The sequence below is a fragment of the Amyelois transitella genome, chromosome 21 (genome assembly GCF_032362555.1).
Source record: "Amyelois transitella isolate CPQ chromosome 21, ilAmyTran1.1, whole genome shotgun sequence".
Classification (NCBI taxonomy): domain Eukaryota; kingdom Metazoa; phylum Arthropoda; class Insecta; order Lepidoptera; family Pyralidae; genus Amyelois; species Amyelois transitella.
In genome coordinates this window covers 2347873-2368189 of record NC_083524.1, presented here as the reverse complement: position 1 = coordinate 2368189, position 20317 = coordinate 2347873, and the positions used below count along the sequence as shown (strand labels likewise).

General features: G+C 34.7%; 1 protein-coding gene across 5 annotated transcripts in view; it reads left to right on the top strand.

The window, feature by feature from the left end:
• LOC106136631 (protein kinase C and casein kinase substrate in neurons protein 1) overlaps nucleotides 1-20317 on the top strand; it is a 100118-nt gene that overhangs the window by 75287 nt on the left and 4514 nt on the right. For 2 of the 5 annotated variants that reach the window (XM_013337239.2, XM_013337237.2), the window contains 5 exons: nucleotides 8101-8118; nucleotides 9947-10173; nucleotides 10813-10933; nucleotides 15914-16015; nucleotides 17630-17790. In XM_013337239.2, coding sequence (XP_013192693.1) covers nucleotides 8101-8118; nucleotides 9947-10173; nucleotides 10813-10933; nucleotides 15914-16015; nucleotides 17630-17790 — 629 coding nt within the window. The remainder of the gene's footprint in view (nucleotides 1-8100; nucleotides 8119-9946; nucleotides 10174-10812; nucleotides 10934-15913; nucleotides 16016-17629; nucleotides 17791-20317) is intronic. The other 3 variants (XM_060950215.1, XM_013337240.2, XM_013337238.2) reach the window with 3 other exon arrangements.

Genomic DNA, 20317 nt, shown 5'->3' with positions numbered 1-20317 from the left:
TATGTGTACACAGTGTAAACAGGATAAAGCATACATTTGGCTTACGTAGGTATACATACATACATATAATAATCACGTCTATATCCTTTGCGGGGTAGACGGAGCCAAAAGTCTTGAAAAGACTGATAGGCTACGTTCAGCTGTTTGGTTTTATAATAAAATTGAAATATTATTATTCATATAGTGACAGGTCGCTAGCCCATCGCCTAAAATAAGAATCGCAAGTTTCTAAGCCTATCCCTTAGTCGCCTTTTACGACGTCCATGGAAAGGAGATGGAGTGGTACTATTATTTTTTCTATTGGCGCCGGAAACCACACGGCACTAGATTAGTAATGAACTTATCATATTCGCACAGGAACGTCGGCATACTGATAAACAATAGTTATTGTCGATGTTAACTATCGATTGTATTGGAACAATGAGAAACATAAAAGTTGCATCCCGCTCGGGTGCCATACGTGTTGGGTTACTGAGGTAATAAGATACTTAAAACGTATGTTGTGGTTACCCAAACAACAAACTTTTATTGAACCTCACTCCCGTTCAATAAAAGTTTGTTTGTAACTACATATGGTCACGTCTATGTCCCTTGTGGGATAGACAGAGCCAAAAGTCTTGAAAAGACTGATATGCCACGTTCAGCTATTTGGCTTAATGATAGAATTGAGATTCAAATAGTGACAGGTTACTAGCCCATTGCCTTAAAAAAAACAGAAATCGCAAGTTTCTAAGCCTATACCGTAGTCGCCTTTTACGATAGCCATGGGAAAGAGATGGAGAGATCCAATGCTTTTTTGTATTAGTGCCGAGAAATACACGTAATACTTTATTTAAAAAAAAAATGACATAGGTAATAACAGAAGTAGTATTAAATAGTTATTGTAGAAAACTTCTGAACTCATCAAAACTAGGCCAGTCTGCCAGATTAAATTTTCCTAGCGTCTCTTTTTCCATAAACTTGGATTTTTTTTAATATACTAGAAAACTCATCTCGCCACTTTTCTCCAATTCGTACAATTGATAAGAACGTCACGTTTGACGTTATCACGTAGCGATAACGTCGCGTTCCATATCGTTTATATGTATGTATATCGTCTGTTGACAGCCTTCGTAAAACCATTACATGAAATGGTACGCGTAACAGCGAGGTAATCTCAACATTATGCGAATGACACCTCATTTGTTATCCGGACTAAATAATAGAGCGAAAAGATTTGTATGTTTGTAACGAATAGGTAAATAATAAAAAAAACTAAACGGATTTTGATGAAATTTGGTACAAGGATAGAATAGATCGTTAGGAATAAAATAGGCTATAAATTAATCCTGGAAATTCCCAAAAGCTAGTACATACAGAAAATCACGTCCTTTCCCGGTAGAGTAGACAGAGACTACATCTTTTCGCTAAAAACGTTAAAAGTCCACGTTTACTTAAGGTGATGCTTCCTTTAGGATGTCTACGATTTGATCAAAGTAATAATACATAAACAACTTTTCCAAAACTTCATCCGGCCTTTTCATTACATCAAAAATAGACAATATGGTTAAAATACATTTGAAAGGGTAAAGGGTCAAGTCAAAAGTACCCGAAACCGCCGAGCTTGCATGAAGAGAGTTATGAATGTGGATGAAACGAAGGAAGTATGCAGAGATCGTGGCAAGTGGAAAGAGGTAGCCTCTGCCTACCCCTCCGGGAAAGAGGCGTAATTTTATGTATGTATGTACATTTGAAAAAGGCCAAATTCTATAGCAAAATACCAGAAAGTGATCCCAGCCATCATAAAAACATTCACTATGTCTAACAGCTCTCATAATCACCTCACATAACTGCATGTCTGGGAGGCCGCAGGAAAGCTAGTCTGGTGTCCCACATACATGTCACCTGTGTTATATAACGTCAAAGTATTCTGTAAGTACTCGTTTTGTGACGTGAAAAAATGTTGTCTGTCATTGAGATATATGGTTTATGACTTGCAGATACTAACATTATTTACTCATTGATTAAATGTAATTAAAAAAGAAAAAAAAAACTACTTTGGTGATATAAAATTGAAATCTTAACATTTTCGTTATTTCTCAATGATTTTTGTTATTACATATGTATATTTTGTTCCTGATTGAAATGTTGGAAAGGTGATTTTTTGAGGAAGGTTTATATCTATAAATGCTACCAGTGCTAAGCCAGTCCGGGTCGATAGTTATAAATAAAATATTTATATGTAGTTACTTAATTGTTAGTAAGCATATACAATGTTGTCTTTAACAGAGTTCTTAATCTAAAACCAACCCGAAAATGCATTCGGGTATACAAGGTATACAAGGAGTGTAGAAGGAAAGGTCGGAGTGGGATGGCCTAGACGAACGTATCTTGATCAAATTAAGGACGTCATGGCAAAGGGTCAGGTCAAGAGTACCCGAAAATGAATGTGGATGAAAGGAAGGAAGTATGCAGAGATCGTGGCAAGTACCCCTCCGGGAAGAAGGCGTGATTTTATGTTATGTTAACATTTTCATGATATTTTATATAAAGAATAGGAATGAATATAGATTCAAAGATGTCAACTGTCTAAACCTTAGTTCTCAATTCGTCTCTAAAAACAAATTGTTCAACACTTGTAGCCGGCAACATCACGCCACCAATACCTGCATATTTCGTACTGGCGTGTTCCCATGACATTGTAACGATAGCACAGATTCTATGCTGACTTTCTTCAATGCACTCGTTTGCCGCTCGACTCTCAACCTTTTGCGGTTCAATATGCAAATTGCTTGATCGGAGATAACACGAGACTGTTCCGTCTCTGTCAAATAAATTGTCTTCGGCAGTACTATGATACGGAATGTAATGATTAGTTTAGATATTTGATTTTCGCAAGGATTCTCTCTTATGTTTGTGTGTTCCCAGTTCAATTCTCTGTCGTTATGTTTTCACAAAGGTTGGCAATTCAACTTTTGTCATTCTCGAAAACAATCTGTGGTATTATTTTAATTTGTCAATTGAACACTACAATTTACAGCAAGAATGTACCATGATTTTTTTTATTTGATCCAAGATTTTTTTGCTTAAACTATTTAAAACACAAGTTAAATTTAAGACATCAAGTAACGTTTATCGTCCAACGTTACTACGGTCGCCCCATCCCTCCTTATATCATAATAGGGGTCGGGGCAGTGTCCCGTGAAAACCGGCGCTTCCTCGGCTTGGGGTAAACCCGGAAAGACCGGACTGGGTTATTCCCCAACCGTCATTAACATATTTCGTGCGGCTAAGTCCCTGAGCATTATGTAATTTGAAATTCTTCATAAATTTAGCATTTCGCCGGCAATGGAATATTTTGTCTCGGAGTTGACAAAAAAATGGTTGAATTGATGCAGTTTATTTATCTTAAGATCAATTTTGAGGACTGTAAGACTTTTCTGATATACAAGATTAGGATATCGCAGTACATACACATACACCATCAGAACTGGTTGGTGATAATAAAGTTTCGAAAGTAAAAATTGTGTTCGTTCAAAGAGTCTAGGGAAAGAATACACAATCTTGTCTTTTAAAATGTGATAGACATGTTTTGCATAACAGGAACGTGCAACAAGGGTGAATACATTTACATTAGACTGTATGAAGAGCGTAAGCACTCTGCTGCATTTAGTCGAGAAATGAGAAACGAAGGTTTACATACATCAAACTTGAAAATGAGCATCTGCTCTTGCAATAATGGCCCCTGAAAATAAGTTAAAACCATGATTAATCTGAAAAAGTCCTTGAAAACTGTTTGGAGGGTAACTGAAAGTATTTAGCGCCCCCCTCCCCCCACTCCACTCCAGTCATTAGTCAAATCGCCGGTAATTCCCGCTCCAGCTGCCACCAAACGTCCGCGGGCTTAATTTACTATCTGCCGAGGTTTTTAAATGGTAAATGTGGTTATGCTCAATCTATTTAATTTACTTTTACAATTGAACGGGTGATGTGTGTTTGAATTAACTATATTTGTGTATCAGGATATTGATTGAGAACAAATTAAAACATACAGATTTTGGTCCAAAGGTTCGACTGGTAGAGAATGCCTTGTGGAATTAAGTCCACCAGTTGTATGTACATTTTACGTGCATAAAGTTTAAATAAATAAATAAATTTTGAGATTGATTTAACTTGGGATCCTTCTTTTAGGCGACAGCCTAGCAACTAGTCACTATCTGAATCTCAATTCTATCATTAAGCCAAACAGCTAAACGTGGCCTATCAGTCTTTTTAATATTGTTGGCTCTGTCTACCCCGCAAGGGATATGGACGTGATTATATGTAAATTTTGAGAAACATCTATATTGAATTGTAATTAACCGCAGAAATTTTCAGTACGATTTGATGACTGATCGATAAAATTTTGTTCGTTGCCTCTTCACGCATCATCTATTGAACCAATGTAGGTATCATTTAATATACTATCGATTACAACGATCATATCTCACAAGTCTGATAGTCAGTGGTCACCTATCTAGTGCACCATTTCCGATTATCTTATCTAGATCTTGGAAGAAACTATAGCAGCAGCAGCACGTGCAAATGTAACAAAAATTTTCCTTTGCAATGTCATCAGATACGTGAGTATCAATGATTTTGTTGTCATATTTAGAAGAATTGTCCGATTCAACCTTAGTTTTATCTTTAAAACAGAAATTCCACACGCTATTTTCTTTTATTAAAAATTCATTGTTAGAATATTTTTCTCACTCATCCCCATAAAAAATCACATCTGTGGTACATTGCAGTCCCGAGCAATAGCAGAAGGGTGCTAAATATTTGATGGCGCTCTTAAATTTATGCCTTGATAAGCTTTATCGTTTTATGTTCTGTTGTCGTGTGGTTCCCGGCACCAATACAAAAAAGAATAGGACCACTCCATCTCTTTCCCATGGATGTCGTAAAAGGCGACTGAGGGATAGGCTTACAAACTTGGGATTCTTTTTTAGGCGATGGGCTAGCAACCTGTCACTATATGAATCTCAATTCTATCATTAAGCCAAATAGCTGAACGTGGCCATTCAGTCTTTTCAGGATTGGTGGCTCTGTCTACCCCGCAAGGGATATAGACGTGACCATATGTATGTATGTATTTTCTTTTATTAAAAATTCATTGTTAGAATATTTATCTCACTCATCCCCATAAAAAATCACATCTGTGGTACATTGCAGTCTAGAGCAATAGCAGAAGGGTGCTAAATATTTGATAGCGCTCTTACATTTATGCCTTGATAAGCTTTATCGTTTTATATTCTGTTTTCACAAAGTTTGCGGGTAACTGTAGCTGCAACATTTACACCCACATTTTCGTCATTTTGCAAGTTGCCGTTCACGTCTCCAGCCCCGTGGTATGTCATTACCGAGACCGCAGCTCTGCGGTGGCTGGCATTGGCCCACATCGGCCAGGAAATCGAATGTCACGTTCAATGGTGCCTTTAATGCTGGCCTGGTAGCGAAGATAAAACATTGCGTGTGCCGGCTGCTTCTCTCTCTCTACCCGTGCGCATTGTAAAAGCAAATCAAGGGAGAGGCTTACAAACTTGGAATTATTATTTTAGGCGATGGACTACAAAGATGTCTACTATGTGCCGTGTGGTTCCCGGCACCAATACAAAAAAGAATGGGACCACTCCATCTCTTTCCCATGGATGTCGTAAAAGGCGACTAAGGGATAGACTTACAAACTTGGGGTTCTTTTTTAGGCGATGGGCTAGCAACCTGTCACTATTTGAATCTCAATTCTGTCAATAAGCCAAATAGCTGAACGTGGCCGATCAGTCTTTTCAAGATTGTTGGCTCTGTCTACCCCACAAGGGTTTTAGACGTGACCATATGTATGTACATATGTTCATACATATGTTTCATCATTCAGCCGTGCAGCTGAACCTGGCTTTTCAATATATTCAAGGCTGTTGGCCCAGACTACTAAGGGATGTCATTACCCAGACCTCAGCTCTGCGGTCGCCGGCATTGACCCACATCGGCTAGGAAATTGAATGTCACTTCCAACGGTGTCTCCGGCGCATCGTCTGTTTCCTGTGCTCATTTTCAACCTATTTCGGTATCATTTTCAATTATTGTATCATTAGGTATACATACATACATAAAATCACGCCTCTTTCCCGGAGGGGTAGGCTGAGACTACCTCTTTCCACTTGCCACGATCTCTGAATGCTTTCCTTCGCTTCATTCACATTCATAACTCTCTTCACGACGTCCTGGTAAAGGGTCAGATCAAAAACAGTCAAAAGTACCCGAAACCGCTGAGCTTGCATGAAGAGAGTTGTATCATTATTAATTTTATTAATAGAACTAACTTACAAATCTACTTCTTCTTCAACTTCTTTTTTATTTATTTGATATCATTTTTTTTTCAAATCATTAGTCAACTAATTCTTTGTCACTACTGGTTCAATTAAAAGTAAAACTTATTCTACTGTTTGTTATGATGAAGTGGGATGTGGGATACGGTAGTGAAGAAGTAAGAGGAACAAGACTATTAATATTAATTAACTCTTAATGAAATCTGATCAGACACAACAAGACTTAGAAATAAATCTTGTTTTATGTATGTATATTTTTCTGTTACTTGTTTGAACTTGCGAACGTCTTAACATGCAAGTGTTGGCCCATAAATATATAATTTTTATCAATAATTTATCAAGGGCTACATGAACTTAGCATGGAAGTATATAAAAACTACATTTAAAAATGCAACTAAGTGGCCAATATCAATGATTATGGTTATCGCTTACTAAAAGATACAAGGCGAGTCATTACTTGGAATCGTTATTAATTACCATTAAAACAATATCGTAATTATCAATGTAGGTTAATAGGCGGTAAGCTGCGATTAAGGTATAGTTACACTGATACGATCATGTTGTATCAAATCTTTTTATTACTAGACAAGCTTCTGTTCAATATTTGGTACCCGAGGGAACCATCATAAAAAAGTATTCTACGTTTGATATATTCTACATATATTTAGACCTCCTTTAATTAAGTAGACTATAAAAATTATTTCATCATATTCAGACAGTCTTTCGCATTTGTGAATTAAGAATTAAATTATATATTTCAACAATTTATCGTTTATGTCAAAAGATTTAGGTTAAACTATATAGGAATAAAGAAATATTCATTATTGTATATTTAAAAGATATATTATTAAAATCGTATTATTTAAATATTAGAGAGAGAGAGAAGAATTTCCCGGATTTTCCACATGATTTTTTATTCATTTATTACTAGCTACAAGTGAAACGGCTCCTTTACACGCGGATCGCTCTTCATGATAAAAATTCAATATTACACGATAATACCCGACGATTACTAAACAATTTGATTAATTACAACTGTCACTTTTAACCTTTAACTGGTAAATTAAATTGTTTTGACGAATCCACTCGTTTTGTGATAACGAAACGGAATTAAAAAGCGGTATTGTGCAATGTGATTTTTATCTTGTCAATATTGTACATTTTATATTGTTATTGTTGTTTTTATTAGTTTTTTTAATATATACCACAGAATTTTTGGTCTTTTGGATTTTGTAGCATGTAAATAGCACATGTATTAATGAGACACATTTAATTGAGTACCAATTTATATTTAGGTTTTTATTAATAAAATGAAATGATGACTTTTTTATCCCCCCTCGTCAGGCTTTTGAGTGAAAAACCAAACTAAAAGTGGAAAAATTTAGTCGGTGCCTACCCTTCCGGGAGAGAAATGTGATTTTATTTATGCATACATATAGTTATGTTTAATTATTGTAAGGTATTATGTGTTTATAACATAAAGAAATAAATTTAACATTCTTGTTTGTTTATAAATACTTTATAGTACATAACAAAACATGAAAATTTCTCAAAAAAATGCACTTTGGCGGACTAACTCCTATGAGGGATCTCTTTTTTAAATGAGCTACATAAGTGTTACTATTATGTATAATTGTGTTATTGAATGCGTTGTACCGTGTACTTGTATTTAACTGTCATAATATTCTTCTTTGTAATTTATTAATAAATTTCTTCTTAAATGTTAAAACTTACCTCTTTGTTTCTGGTACGACAGCGGGCGGCGTCGGTAAGCGTACGTGTTTGTTTGATCCCTATATTGTTGTTGTTGTTTTTGTTGTTGCATGTTGTTGTCGCATTGTTGTTGCCTCCTGTTGTTACTATCATCCAATATATGTAGGTTAAGTTCCTCTGCTAAGTTTGTCAGTCGTGAGTCGCTTCGTGTAAGAACCTTAATCGATTCATGGTTTGAGGCGCACCCCAATCTCCTCCACAGGAGAGGTAAAGAAGAATGTAACCGAGCCTAACGCTGGAAGGGAGAAGATTACCTCTTGTCGCATTCTTCTGTTGCCAATTTAGCGTCTAATTTGCATGTTGTAGATTTTGCAGCTTGTTGTATGAATGCGCCCTTATCTGCTAACTCCGTTTGTTGTGAATGTGTCTGCAATATATATAAGCTTTCTCTCTTTTGTAACTAATAATATATCTCTGAAATAAAAACAGGAGTTTCGTTGAAATTGTTTTATTTAAAGCATGAATTATTAAAATTAAAAGTCTGCTTCATATTTGTCTTAATCCCACAAAGATTAGTACCATACCCGACCGATCAGAATTTTAACTTATACTGAAATTGGAGTTTTAGTCTTTTACGCGTTTGCTGGCTCTGTCTCTCGCGTAAGGGTGTCGTAGACGTGATACATACATACATATGGTCACGTCTATATCCCTTGTGGGGTAGACAGAGCCAACAGTCTTGAAAAGACCGATAGGCCACGCTCTAGAAGAAGAAGTGATAACCATATGTATGCACTATTAGTAATATGAAGGGATTTATGTGCACCCCACTGTACATAAACCGTCGCTATCCAATTAGGGCGAAGCGCGACCGGCGCCGGCGGAAGCCGTCGTGACAATTTGCCAGTTAATCTGAAGCAAACTCGGCGCACTTCATGAAATTACAACCACTTCATTACCTACAAGACTTGGCCGGCGCTTCGTTCCCGTGGGAATGTCTAGAAAAAAAGCTAGCCGGAGTATGCTCGCGAAGGTCTAGTTCGACTCAGTGCTAAATTAAATAGGTGTAAATGGGGGTTTTTTTTAACAATAATAACAACCTCTTCTCTTTATTTATTAGTAAGGATTGATATGAATTTCGTACATAATAAATAAGAAAGTTTTCGTATAGGTACGTGAAAGTCCGAACTAATGGCGAAAGATGTCTATCACTTTCCTTAGCGTAAAGTAAGCAGGAATATCTCAAAGCAGACGGTTGCGGTCTTTGCTTATTTTTGAGTTATATGTGCGGTGGCTTTGCTGATGTGGCTCATGTCGATGTGACAATGAAAAATGGCGTAATCATTATAATAAATGCTTCTGAAGTAAAAACTGTGAATAGTTTCACAATTCAGCTTAAAAGGTCGCCTACGCTCTTTAATTTAGACGCTTGCTTATAAGATAGAGTATTTAGTAAAAGAAAAAAAATCAATAAAACCGAATTCAAATAAACTCAAGCAATCTATGTAGGTATTAGGGTAAATTTGTTCTGCGTTCAATTAAAGTCCCCATTTCTTGTATCATTTACTATGATGTTGGTATAAGATAGATAGATAGACTCTAGTGAAAAAAGAAATAAGATATTAATGAATATGAAATGTATGAAATCAAACAATTTCTATCACTGTCACAGTGATCAAAATCATCTCGGTGTTTGCCCAAATGACTGGGAGGGAGGAGGTCGTAAAAATTCTATGACGAGAAACTGTTTTTGACGAGAAACCAATCGCTGAGCTCTATTTTTTGCAAAATTAAATCTGATTGGTCGATTTCTGTCACTGTCCCGTATACTAGCAGCATATACCAATCAATTAACCTCAAATTTTAACTTACAAACATCTCTATTCCAGGTTAAGAAAATGGCGGAAAGAGTTTCGAAATGTCGCGAGGAAGTTGCGAAGAACCGGGAGAAGTACCAAGCTGCCCTGGCGGAGATCACCGCCTACAACCCTCGGTATATTGAAGATATGACCGGAGTTTTCGAGCGTTGCCAGCAGATGGAGGCTCACCGGCTGACGTTCTTCAAAGATGTGCTCTTCAGCTTCCACAAGTGCCTCAATATTAGTCAGGAGCCACAGTGAGTATAATAATATAATAATTATAATCTTTATTTTTCTTCACTCACATAGAATTACACACTTAAAGAATAAGACGTAAAGTGAACTATGCAGTTACAAAATAATGATCTATGTGAGAGACTGGTGTCTGTACTTGGAAAACCTGTATGACAGATTACTAGCCTCTCCTACTCTGAATCAGGTGTATACAATGCAGGAAAACAATTATACTTTTTAGGTGCATACCTACTCTAGTGTGGAGAAAAACAAAAAATGTAATTATTAAAAAAAATAGTACAATTATACATGCACAATCATCAATATAAATCATGTCAGGGGAGGTTCCGGGGTCTACCTGTTACCACTATCCAGGAGAAGAAACAATTAAATACAATATCCAACCACGTCAATGTTATCGTTCCACCTGCTGTCATAGAGTCAAGCTATGTTTCAGACTGAAGATATATAATCTTAATTTATTATTCGTGTTAATTTAATTATCCATAATGACGTTAGAGAATACTCTCTCTTACTTCTTGTAGATAATTTCTATGAAATCTGGTCCAAACAAGATAAAATATAGTTTGAACAGCGCCACATTTTCCCCCAAAACCCTTCTTCACATTCACTGTCGTCAAAGTTTTGTCAAAAAATTCCAGATTACCACAGATATACGAGGAGTTCCACCACACGATAAACAATGCCGATCACCAGAAGGATCTGAAGTGGTGGGCGAACAACCACGGCATCAATATGGCGATGGCGTGGCCCCAGTTCGAGGTAACATCATCAATCAATCAATCAGTCAATTCACCTTGTCTGTGAAGTGATTAACTAACGACACGACCATTGATTCATTCCTAAATCTTGTAATTTTCTGTTCCTTCCTAGCTTCAAACTACCCTCGTATGCGTTATGTTGATTTAGAGTTTAATAACGCATGCTCAGACCAGGCGAAAAAATATAGACGGCGCAGTGACTGAAATTTGATTACTTATGTAATTCGCATTTCAAAGTTGATTCGATAATTTCTTATTTTGAATTTTTTCTTTATACAAATGAAGTAATAAATTGATCGTTAGTTTTATATATTGTGCGTTAGTACCTAAATATCCCTTTGACATACTACTACATATAATTGTGTTTTTTATTTATCTATCAGTCAATTAATAAGGCCCAAATGAGAGTGAATGACAAATGAAGACAAAAATATAATTTTAAGTATACGTTGATTGAATGATATTCATGAACAATATACTTGTTACAAACTAAATAATTAGCATAGCCGTATAACGATTATCATTATTTTATTTCTCACTATACTGTTTAAATTAGAAGTGCTATATGAATAAGTCTTAAAAATAAACTGATTTTTCGATATAAACTTAATTTTATCACTGCACTCAGTCTTAATTTATCGACTTGGTCTGAGTATATGATTCTCTTATGTACGTATGGCGTCGTTTTAACTCCTAGCTTTTATTTTCAACAGATATTTAGTTAAAATAGCATGTTCTATCCTCTTCTTTCATTAGATTCGATGCTTTTGAGACATAGTAGATGCGAATGAACAGAAGGTTAAATTCATATATATTAATTGATTTCAATTATAAAATTAAATTTAAAAAAAATGTCTTGTTAGTTCAAATTAATTGATACAATAGATTAAATCAAATTACAATACTTATATTCCTATAACAATAGTTATAATTAGACTAAGATATAGATTCGTAATCACGTACAACCTACTGGTAATCATCTCTTAAGGGTCATTAGAGCATTTTAGATAATTTGGGGTTTTCGTCAATTCAATCACCATTATATTTTACCTCGTGGGCAAATACTACACTCATGTTTACTGATATTTGTCCTAGTTTCTGGGTGTGTTTCGCTTTTAAATTTGTCTTTTTGTCCATCGGGGCTCTTTCATGTTTTTAAATGTTGTTTCAACGAAATTTTTTTATCGATTATTCGTGAAATAACTGTAGGTTTGAAGAGCTTTTTAAGCCAATTTACATGAGCATTATGAGTATATTTTTGATTAAAATATGTGCCTTTTTTGAGCGGAAAATTGATAACCTGAGGATTCCCAGTTCCGATATACGATTTTGATAACCTTCTGTTTCGTATTTACTGTGCTCAGTACCGTGTAGAACTCGCCCAGTATTTGCTGAGCTGTATTTGATCGAATTCGATAAACATTCCGTGCCGACGTCCGCATACCGCGCCAAACGCGATAAATAGACGCAATTCACACCTGGATTATCGTTGGAAATTTTGTTTCAAATACACTCACGTAGAGAATTCTCTATATTTAAATACGTTGTTGAATATCAGTGATTGGAATAGGTGGTATTAGAGTGACTACTTTTCTATAGAACACGCAGTCAAAATCCGTAGCAGAAAATTTGGTGAAAATTATAATATTTTTTTTATTTGAAAGTAAGATTTTCAATGTTATTTCTCAATTAGTGAGTCACTAAAAAAAAGTGATTTTTGTGCCAAATATTCCTGAATTATTCTCATGTTCTGATATTTGTGAGTCATCAGCGCACCCCTCAGATTAGTTACTCGGATGGTATAATCCAGAGTAAATAATAACTTCCTTGTTTAATGTAAATATACATACCTCACCTATTTCGATCACAGGTTGTTATTATTACTCACGATGTATTTGAGTAGACAGTTCAGTGCAAAGCAGGTAGTTTCGTTTCTAATCAAATTAGTATCACTTCTTGAAATTGTGAATTCCGTACATTAATCAATAATTCTCAGTCATAACTGGAATATTTTTTTCAATTATATAACAAGACGTTTAAAAAAATTAAAGGGATTTGAAAGAAGATTCAAATAGACATTTTTCATTAAATTTAATACGTTCAAAAGGTTGAACCGGAGGCCACTCCGATCCAATACAAATACCTCCCAGCGGCCGCGTCGGCCATGATATCCAGCGCGGTCCAACCATGGCCCTTGTGGTGGTCTCGGACCACTAGACGCCTGCGGCTCGCCCTGCCTTCTTTCTGCTTCGGGGATGAGAGGTCAACGAGGTCGAGCCAAGTGGCGCCCTCTAGCGTCTGCTACGGGAGCAGCCGTTTCTATAGCAACCCTCTAATGGTATGCTGTCACGGTGTACGGTTTATGTGCGGCCACGGTGAAAGAAAGAGACGTACTGTCACCTCGGTGAAGTTTCGTTGGGAATTTAAGAAACGGCAATGTAGAGACGCAAATATTTTTTGCAAGCACATCTACTTAGTAACAGTTTCTCGCTAGGTGTCAGTTGTAATACATCAATTGATTGCATTTATACTATTGTAACTATTAATTTTTCACATCTAACCACGCCGACCGATTGTCGAAAAAATTATCAATTTCCTAACGTCTTAAATTATTATTAATAAAATTTGTGCATACTACATTCTTATAAAAAGTTATTTTTAAATCCCTCAATACTTTTAAAAAATGTGGGTAAATACTCATCATTCCATATAACCGCTTAATTCCCAACGGATTTATCCGAGCATAACAGTACCTTCTTCTTTTTATCGTGTGTAGGTTTTAACTGGCCCCGTACACATTCAAGTTAATTCTTGAAAGCGTAGAGTTAGTGAGAACCCGCTCTAAGCACTTACGCTCTCTCTATGACGGCGATATGGCAAAATATGTACCTATGGGGAAATAATCACGGGCAAAATGCACGGAATCACATCGCACCCTTAAGTGCGTTTTTATAGCACGTCAAGTCCATTTAAATTCGCATTCAATATGAATGACCGCAATGCAATTTTTGATGTGTGATACCTACCAATCTACACCAAATCATGTACTGTTTTTTTGTCACGTGGTATAAGGTTTACACCCAGCGATTATTTCGATTTATTAATAAGGTTAACAAAATTTCAACGAAACTCGTTAGGTGGTTTTGGTTTATAAAATAATAAAGATTTAAAATCACGGTCAGTTCAACCCGACTGATATATACTTTTTTAAACCTTTTTCATCTACCGAAGTGTAATGTCGTCACTCCAAAATTTTATTTTTATGACAAACAGTTTTTCATAATTACTCATAAGGTTTGTGTCACACAAACGTACACCGTGACAAATTACAATAGAGTGCAATTTCGCTCGCATTCACTTGCAATCTGCACTCCACAGATCACTCTCATCCTCACAGAAAGCAATTAATTTTGATATATTTATGCAAAAACAAAAGGTTAAGTCACAACGGAAATAACGGTTTTGGAAGCAATATAATTGGACGTTGAATCTTTGTCAGCTTCAGGAATCAGGAATTAGATTCGTTTTATAAATTATATTTGTATGGCGAAATGTCAGATTAGGTGCAAAATTGCGAAACAACAAAAAATACTTGGTAAATTTACAAAAATTAACCTTATACATTAGTCGCATTAAAATTATAGAAACTAGTATTAGCTAATAAAAGAAATAAAAGATTACTAAATCATTTATTTTTTACTAAAAGTGAAACGAAGCGGGCCATTCCAATTTTAAAAGCTTATGACTTAACATAAACTTTGTCTATTACACATTTTTTTTGTTTATGCCATTTAGGTTCTTCTGCCTCATCATATTTCCAAATATTTTATCTTGATCATATTTAATTGAAACTGTTCAGCAAATACATTCACAACTAAATAGATCAACTATTCGAATTTTTCTACTTCTGAAAATTTCATACGCCTTCTTCAATTTCTTTTAGTTTGCATTATGTCTGTAAGCCACTTGTGCTATAGTGAATCTTAATGGTTAATCGCATGATTAGTACGGTCTGAGCATATTGGTACTATGTTGGTTAATATTAAATGTAAGCCCTCTCACTCATTTGATAAATAAGTTTAATAATATTTTTATTTACTTGAAACATTTTTTGAACTATAAAAACAATAAAGAATTAAAACTATTTTATTTTATTTTTACTTTATTACCTAAAACGGTTTTTGATAATTTCTTTTAGAAAAGTATGTACCTATCAGCTTTTTCGGTTATTTATTCAGTTTCTTTCAAAAATAATTATAAACATTTAGAAAATAATTACTGAAAAAATGCATGAATTATTAAATATAAAAAACTCAATAAAATAAAGATTTAGGGGGAGATAATTTTCATATGTATGTGTTGGCATTAATACCAAAATGCTTTCGACCAGTGTTGCCCTTTCATGCCCCAGTTTTCCGCATAGCCCGTACACAATGTGCGTCGCTTGAATATAATACCACCTGGCTTTGACTGGAAGTGATACAAGTTTTATTTTTATTAATTTTATTATTTTGAGTTTGCATTTGCGTACGACGAGGCGTTGGGACTTCATAATCAATAAGTGTATTTTATTAAATTTTTAAGTAAAACGTACACAGAAAACAGTGATCTGGTTTCGACTATTGCATTTAAAAAATATATATTTTTTAAGCATTAATTGGCATTATTTTAAAATATCGTTATGTCACTCAACCTTTATTAAATTACTAGACAACAAAATAATTTATTCGTTCGTCGTTCGGAAGATAGTCAATAATTCGTTTTCCCTCAATATGAGTTTAACCCAAATGCGTATAGCGCAGGTGTTTTGGCACTGACCATACGCCTCCTATACTTTATCGCGCGTCAGCTTACATGCCAAGCATTTAGTTACAACAAAACTATTCTCTCTCAAAAATTTTATCAATTTCAAACGAGTCTAGCCAGATCATGAAATGTCCGAATGTCCCGACGCGTCGTGATCATGCTTATGACCCACCAGGAGTACACCGAGGAGTTCCGGGACATCGCCAAGGGCAAGTCCAAGGAGAGCCTTCCCACCGGGCCCATCACGCTTCTCAACCAGAGGCCGGTCAGCGAAGACGTACGTCAAGTGATCACAGATGATTTGATGTGTAACAAACATCCTGTCCGGAACGAAAAGGACATTTGAGTAACTGATTAAAAAAAAACAAACCTGCAAATAATCATAACAAAGATATCAGGAAAACTGATTAATTACATTAATTTCCCTAAAATTTGGGAAATACTTTGAAACTGACAACACTACTCTCGAAGGCGTAATAAAATCAACATTATATAGATGTTCCCCTAAAAGTTATCGTTTAAAATATAATTAATTTTTGAACATGGATTTTTGAACTGGTTAACAGGACCTCGTTTCGGACAGGGCTTTTGTTACATATAAAGATATTGCGACGTATGCATATTAAAATTTTAGGCATAATTTGAACTGAACTTATAACCTTTTCTTGGCATAATAATCGTTTTACATATAAAAAATTATGCGAAACTATAATCAAAAAGTCCAAACAAATTTATTAAATTATGATGCTCTGCGCAAGTAATATTATTATTATTAGAATAATTGAACATACATTCAAATGAAACATAAGCTATAGCTATATTATATAGCTAGATAAAGCTTAGGTATTAAACGACTTTAAAGAAGCTTATCTGACAGGTGATATTATTGTTTTTAAAAAAATAAAATATAAATAATTATAATAAACAGCCAGTGCAAAACATACAAGTTTACACGCAAGCTTAATGCATACGTCGTTATATTTCAAAAGCGGAATAAAAAAAAATAAAACAATCAACCAATAATAAATTGTGTGTGGAGAGCGGAACCTGCGATGCGAGGTAAAGAAGGCGAGGGGTCTAATCACAAAAAAATATATCTCTAACATTTTATATTGTTTTTATGAAAAAAAAAAAAGTTTTTTTTAAAAAAGTATACAAAACAATAAAAATAGTTCGAGGCTGCCCAGGATTACATTGGCTGAACTTCTCGGTACGTATTTGTGCTTAGGCCCTTCTTGGATTAAAATGAGAATGCATGAGAGAGGGCAATGACGTAGTTTTACGGTAAAGGTCATTCTCATTTCGATCTTGCAATAGCCGTAAGTGTGCTTTTTATATTGTTTTTATTTTTTATAATTATTATTTTATTTTATATCGATGTCGCATGATGAATGTCGCTTGTCTCTCAATGCATATAGGTAAGCATGATAATAATCGTTAACACTATATTATACATAATGTTTATGTACCGAATATATATTTCTGTATACAATCGATATTTTAATAATTTTTATATATTTAAATAATTTGGTAATAAATACATATATAGGTATATATAAAAAGTCCCCTTAATGAAATATGATCCAATTTAATCAATATGTTTTGGAATTACCTTTAACATAATGTTTTTTTAGAAGACCCAAACCAAAAAAGAAAACAGCTTCTATTAAATTGTGAAAATATAACATTATTTTTAAAATTGGTTTAATTTTTTTAATATATAATTAGCAATTCCAGTACAGTACAGTACAAAAAAAAATCAAAAAAAAATTAAAAATTCCGAAGTAAAAACTTTTTCCAATTGAAATTGGTTCTTCTAAAAACACATACCAACTATTTTCCTTCAAAAATCTATATATATACCTATAAAACATACAATGTCACAATACAGGAGCTGCCGCCAATCAATGCGAACAACAAGCCGAGCGGCAAGGCGGCCAACCACACTGACGGACCGCAACCGCCCGCGGCGACGGTGGCGAACAGCACCAACAATACAACCGCAAACAACACAATAGATAAGAAGACTATTAGCGCGCCTATAGCTGTCACGTGAGTTTTATTATTGCATATAGAGTGATTTAAATGCCGTGCGGTTCCCGGCACCAATACAAAAAAAGAATAGGACCAAACTCCATCTCTTTCCCATGGATGTCGTAAAAGGCGACTAAGGGATAGGCTTACAAACTTGGGATTCTTTTTTTTAGGCGATGTGCTAGCAACCTGTCGCTATTTGAATCTCAATTCTATCGTTAAGCCAAACAGCTGAACGCGTGGACATTCAGTCTTTTCAAGACCGTTGGCTCTGTCTACCCCGCAAGTGATATAGACGTGACCATATGTATGTATGCTTTAAATATATGCATTTAGAGCTTGATATTTATCTGTTGTTAGTGTGTAATGACTGTGATGAAAGATGTATGGAAAATCGGAATGGAAATTGGAGCCGTATAATAGGCTATTTTACACCATGTAAAAAAAAATATAAAAATGCACGTATCTTATAGATTTTGTAAAAAATAAAAGAAAAACATCGATCATTATTCATAAAAGTGCAATATGGATTTTATAATTCAATTTAAAAAATCCTCTTTTTTAATCTGTTCTTCAAAAGTCGAAAACGCTATCCGCCATGTTGGGTACTGACGTGACGTCATACTTTTAGTAAACAAATATCGAATCGAAAACATATTGATGATGTCAGGCTCTGTTTATTTTGAAATTTTAAAATTTCTATCACGTTTTTGGGTTTTTACTCTTTAATAATTTAATAGAATCATGGAAGACGGTTTTGTGAAAGCAGACAATATAAATCTACCGAGGATTAATACGTTGATGGTGGCGAAATTTTTTGCGTCCAATCCCGATTTCTGTTTTGCTGAGTTAAGAAATGTTAAAACAGCGATGTAAGTATTTATTGTATTAAACATTCTCTTACAATACACAATTATAATAGGTAAATTATTACACAACCAATCCAACATAACCTATTTTGGATCTCTTCTTGCTAATTTCAACCAAGTGTTTCTCATTTTAATATCACTTGGCAGTGGAATCCACAATTTTTCTGGTGTTTTTATACTTGTATTCTTGCATTCAGGAACAAGACACCAACAATATGTATTGTAATAGGCTATTTGACTGTAATAAAAATATACATTTCTTTTATGTCATCAGTCTTAATATAATTTTTTTGGAGCAATTTGTAATAACGCGAGATAAAAATATTGCATTATTTTAACAAAATCCGTCTCAGAAAATTAGGTTTTTTTTTGCAGCTGTCACGTGACTAAAAACAAACGTGATTGGCTATTTCTATTATGACGTCAATTATCCATAAACAGACTGTGGATCGTACCGTTCCTTAGTGTTCGCTATTATTTTTCAAGATTTTATAAGTGTTTGATCGCTCAGGATTACTCAGATAACATAGGTTTTTAATAATGGAAACCAATTCCGCGAAAGCTGACAGTCGAAACCTACCAAAAGTGGACGCAATAATGGTTGGCGTCTTCTTCAAAGACAATCCAGATTTCTATGCTGCCGAACTGAGGAATGTGAAAACATCAATGTAAATATCTTGGTAACCACTGATCTTAGATCATGATCTGGAACCACTTCTTGCGAATATTCAAATCCATCGGCATAGAAAAAAACAGTTTCGTAGGAGATTTTATTGTTGTATTAGTGCATTGAGGCACTACACAACATTTATAGGAACTCATTTTAATAATTTTCACACATATGACGTGGCACAAGTTAAATAAAACAAGAGAAAATCAAAACTTTTCGAAACACCAACAAGCTTTGTATGATATTTACACGAAATTTACGTCACTGTATGCCATGGCCACCATATTGCTAAAAGTCGCGTTTTGGCGGCATATTTGAATATTTCATTTTCTTTTTCGATTTTTTAATAAAATAGCTGTAATAAAGGCAGAAAAGTATTTTTGTAGGGCTCCTTATAAACAAATAAATACCCTAAGATAGTTTTTAGAACTTTGTCAAATAGCCTATTCATTATTACAAAAATCTTTTTACTTTAGTCTTACGTAGAGCCGTATTGTTTACTAAAAGTATGACGTCACGAGTCAAAACAGCATGGCGGATGGCGTTTTCGCGCGAAAATACAAAATCATAAATAATAAATCGTTTTTAGAGCACTTTTCGGCTTCAAAAAATTTTAATAAAAAATCTATAGGTATAACACAGTCTCAGGATTGATTTAAAACAGTTTTCAAAAAAGAGTGTAATAGCCTATTGTTCCATATAGAGTTCGCACAAGAGGTCGCCTGCAAATTCGTCCGCGTTGAATCAATCTCGCGGGAACTCCGGAATAAAAAATAGCCTATATGCTATTCTGGGTCTACAGCTACTTACATAATATCATCGTAATCGTAATATACCAAATGTCATCGTAATCGGTTCAATAGTTTTTGCGTGAAAGAGTAACAAACATCCATATGGACATCCTGACATACTCACAAACTTTCGCATTTATAATATTAGTAGGATTATATTCAGTTTTCCTTCAATCCCTTTGTAGAAGCAACCATATATCCTTACAACCTTTGAC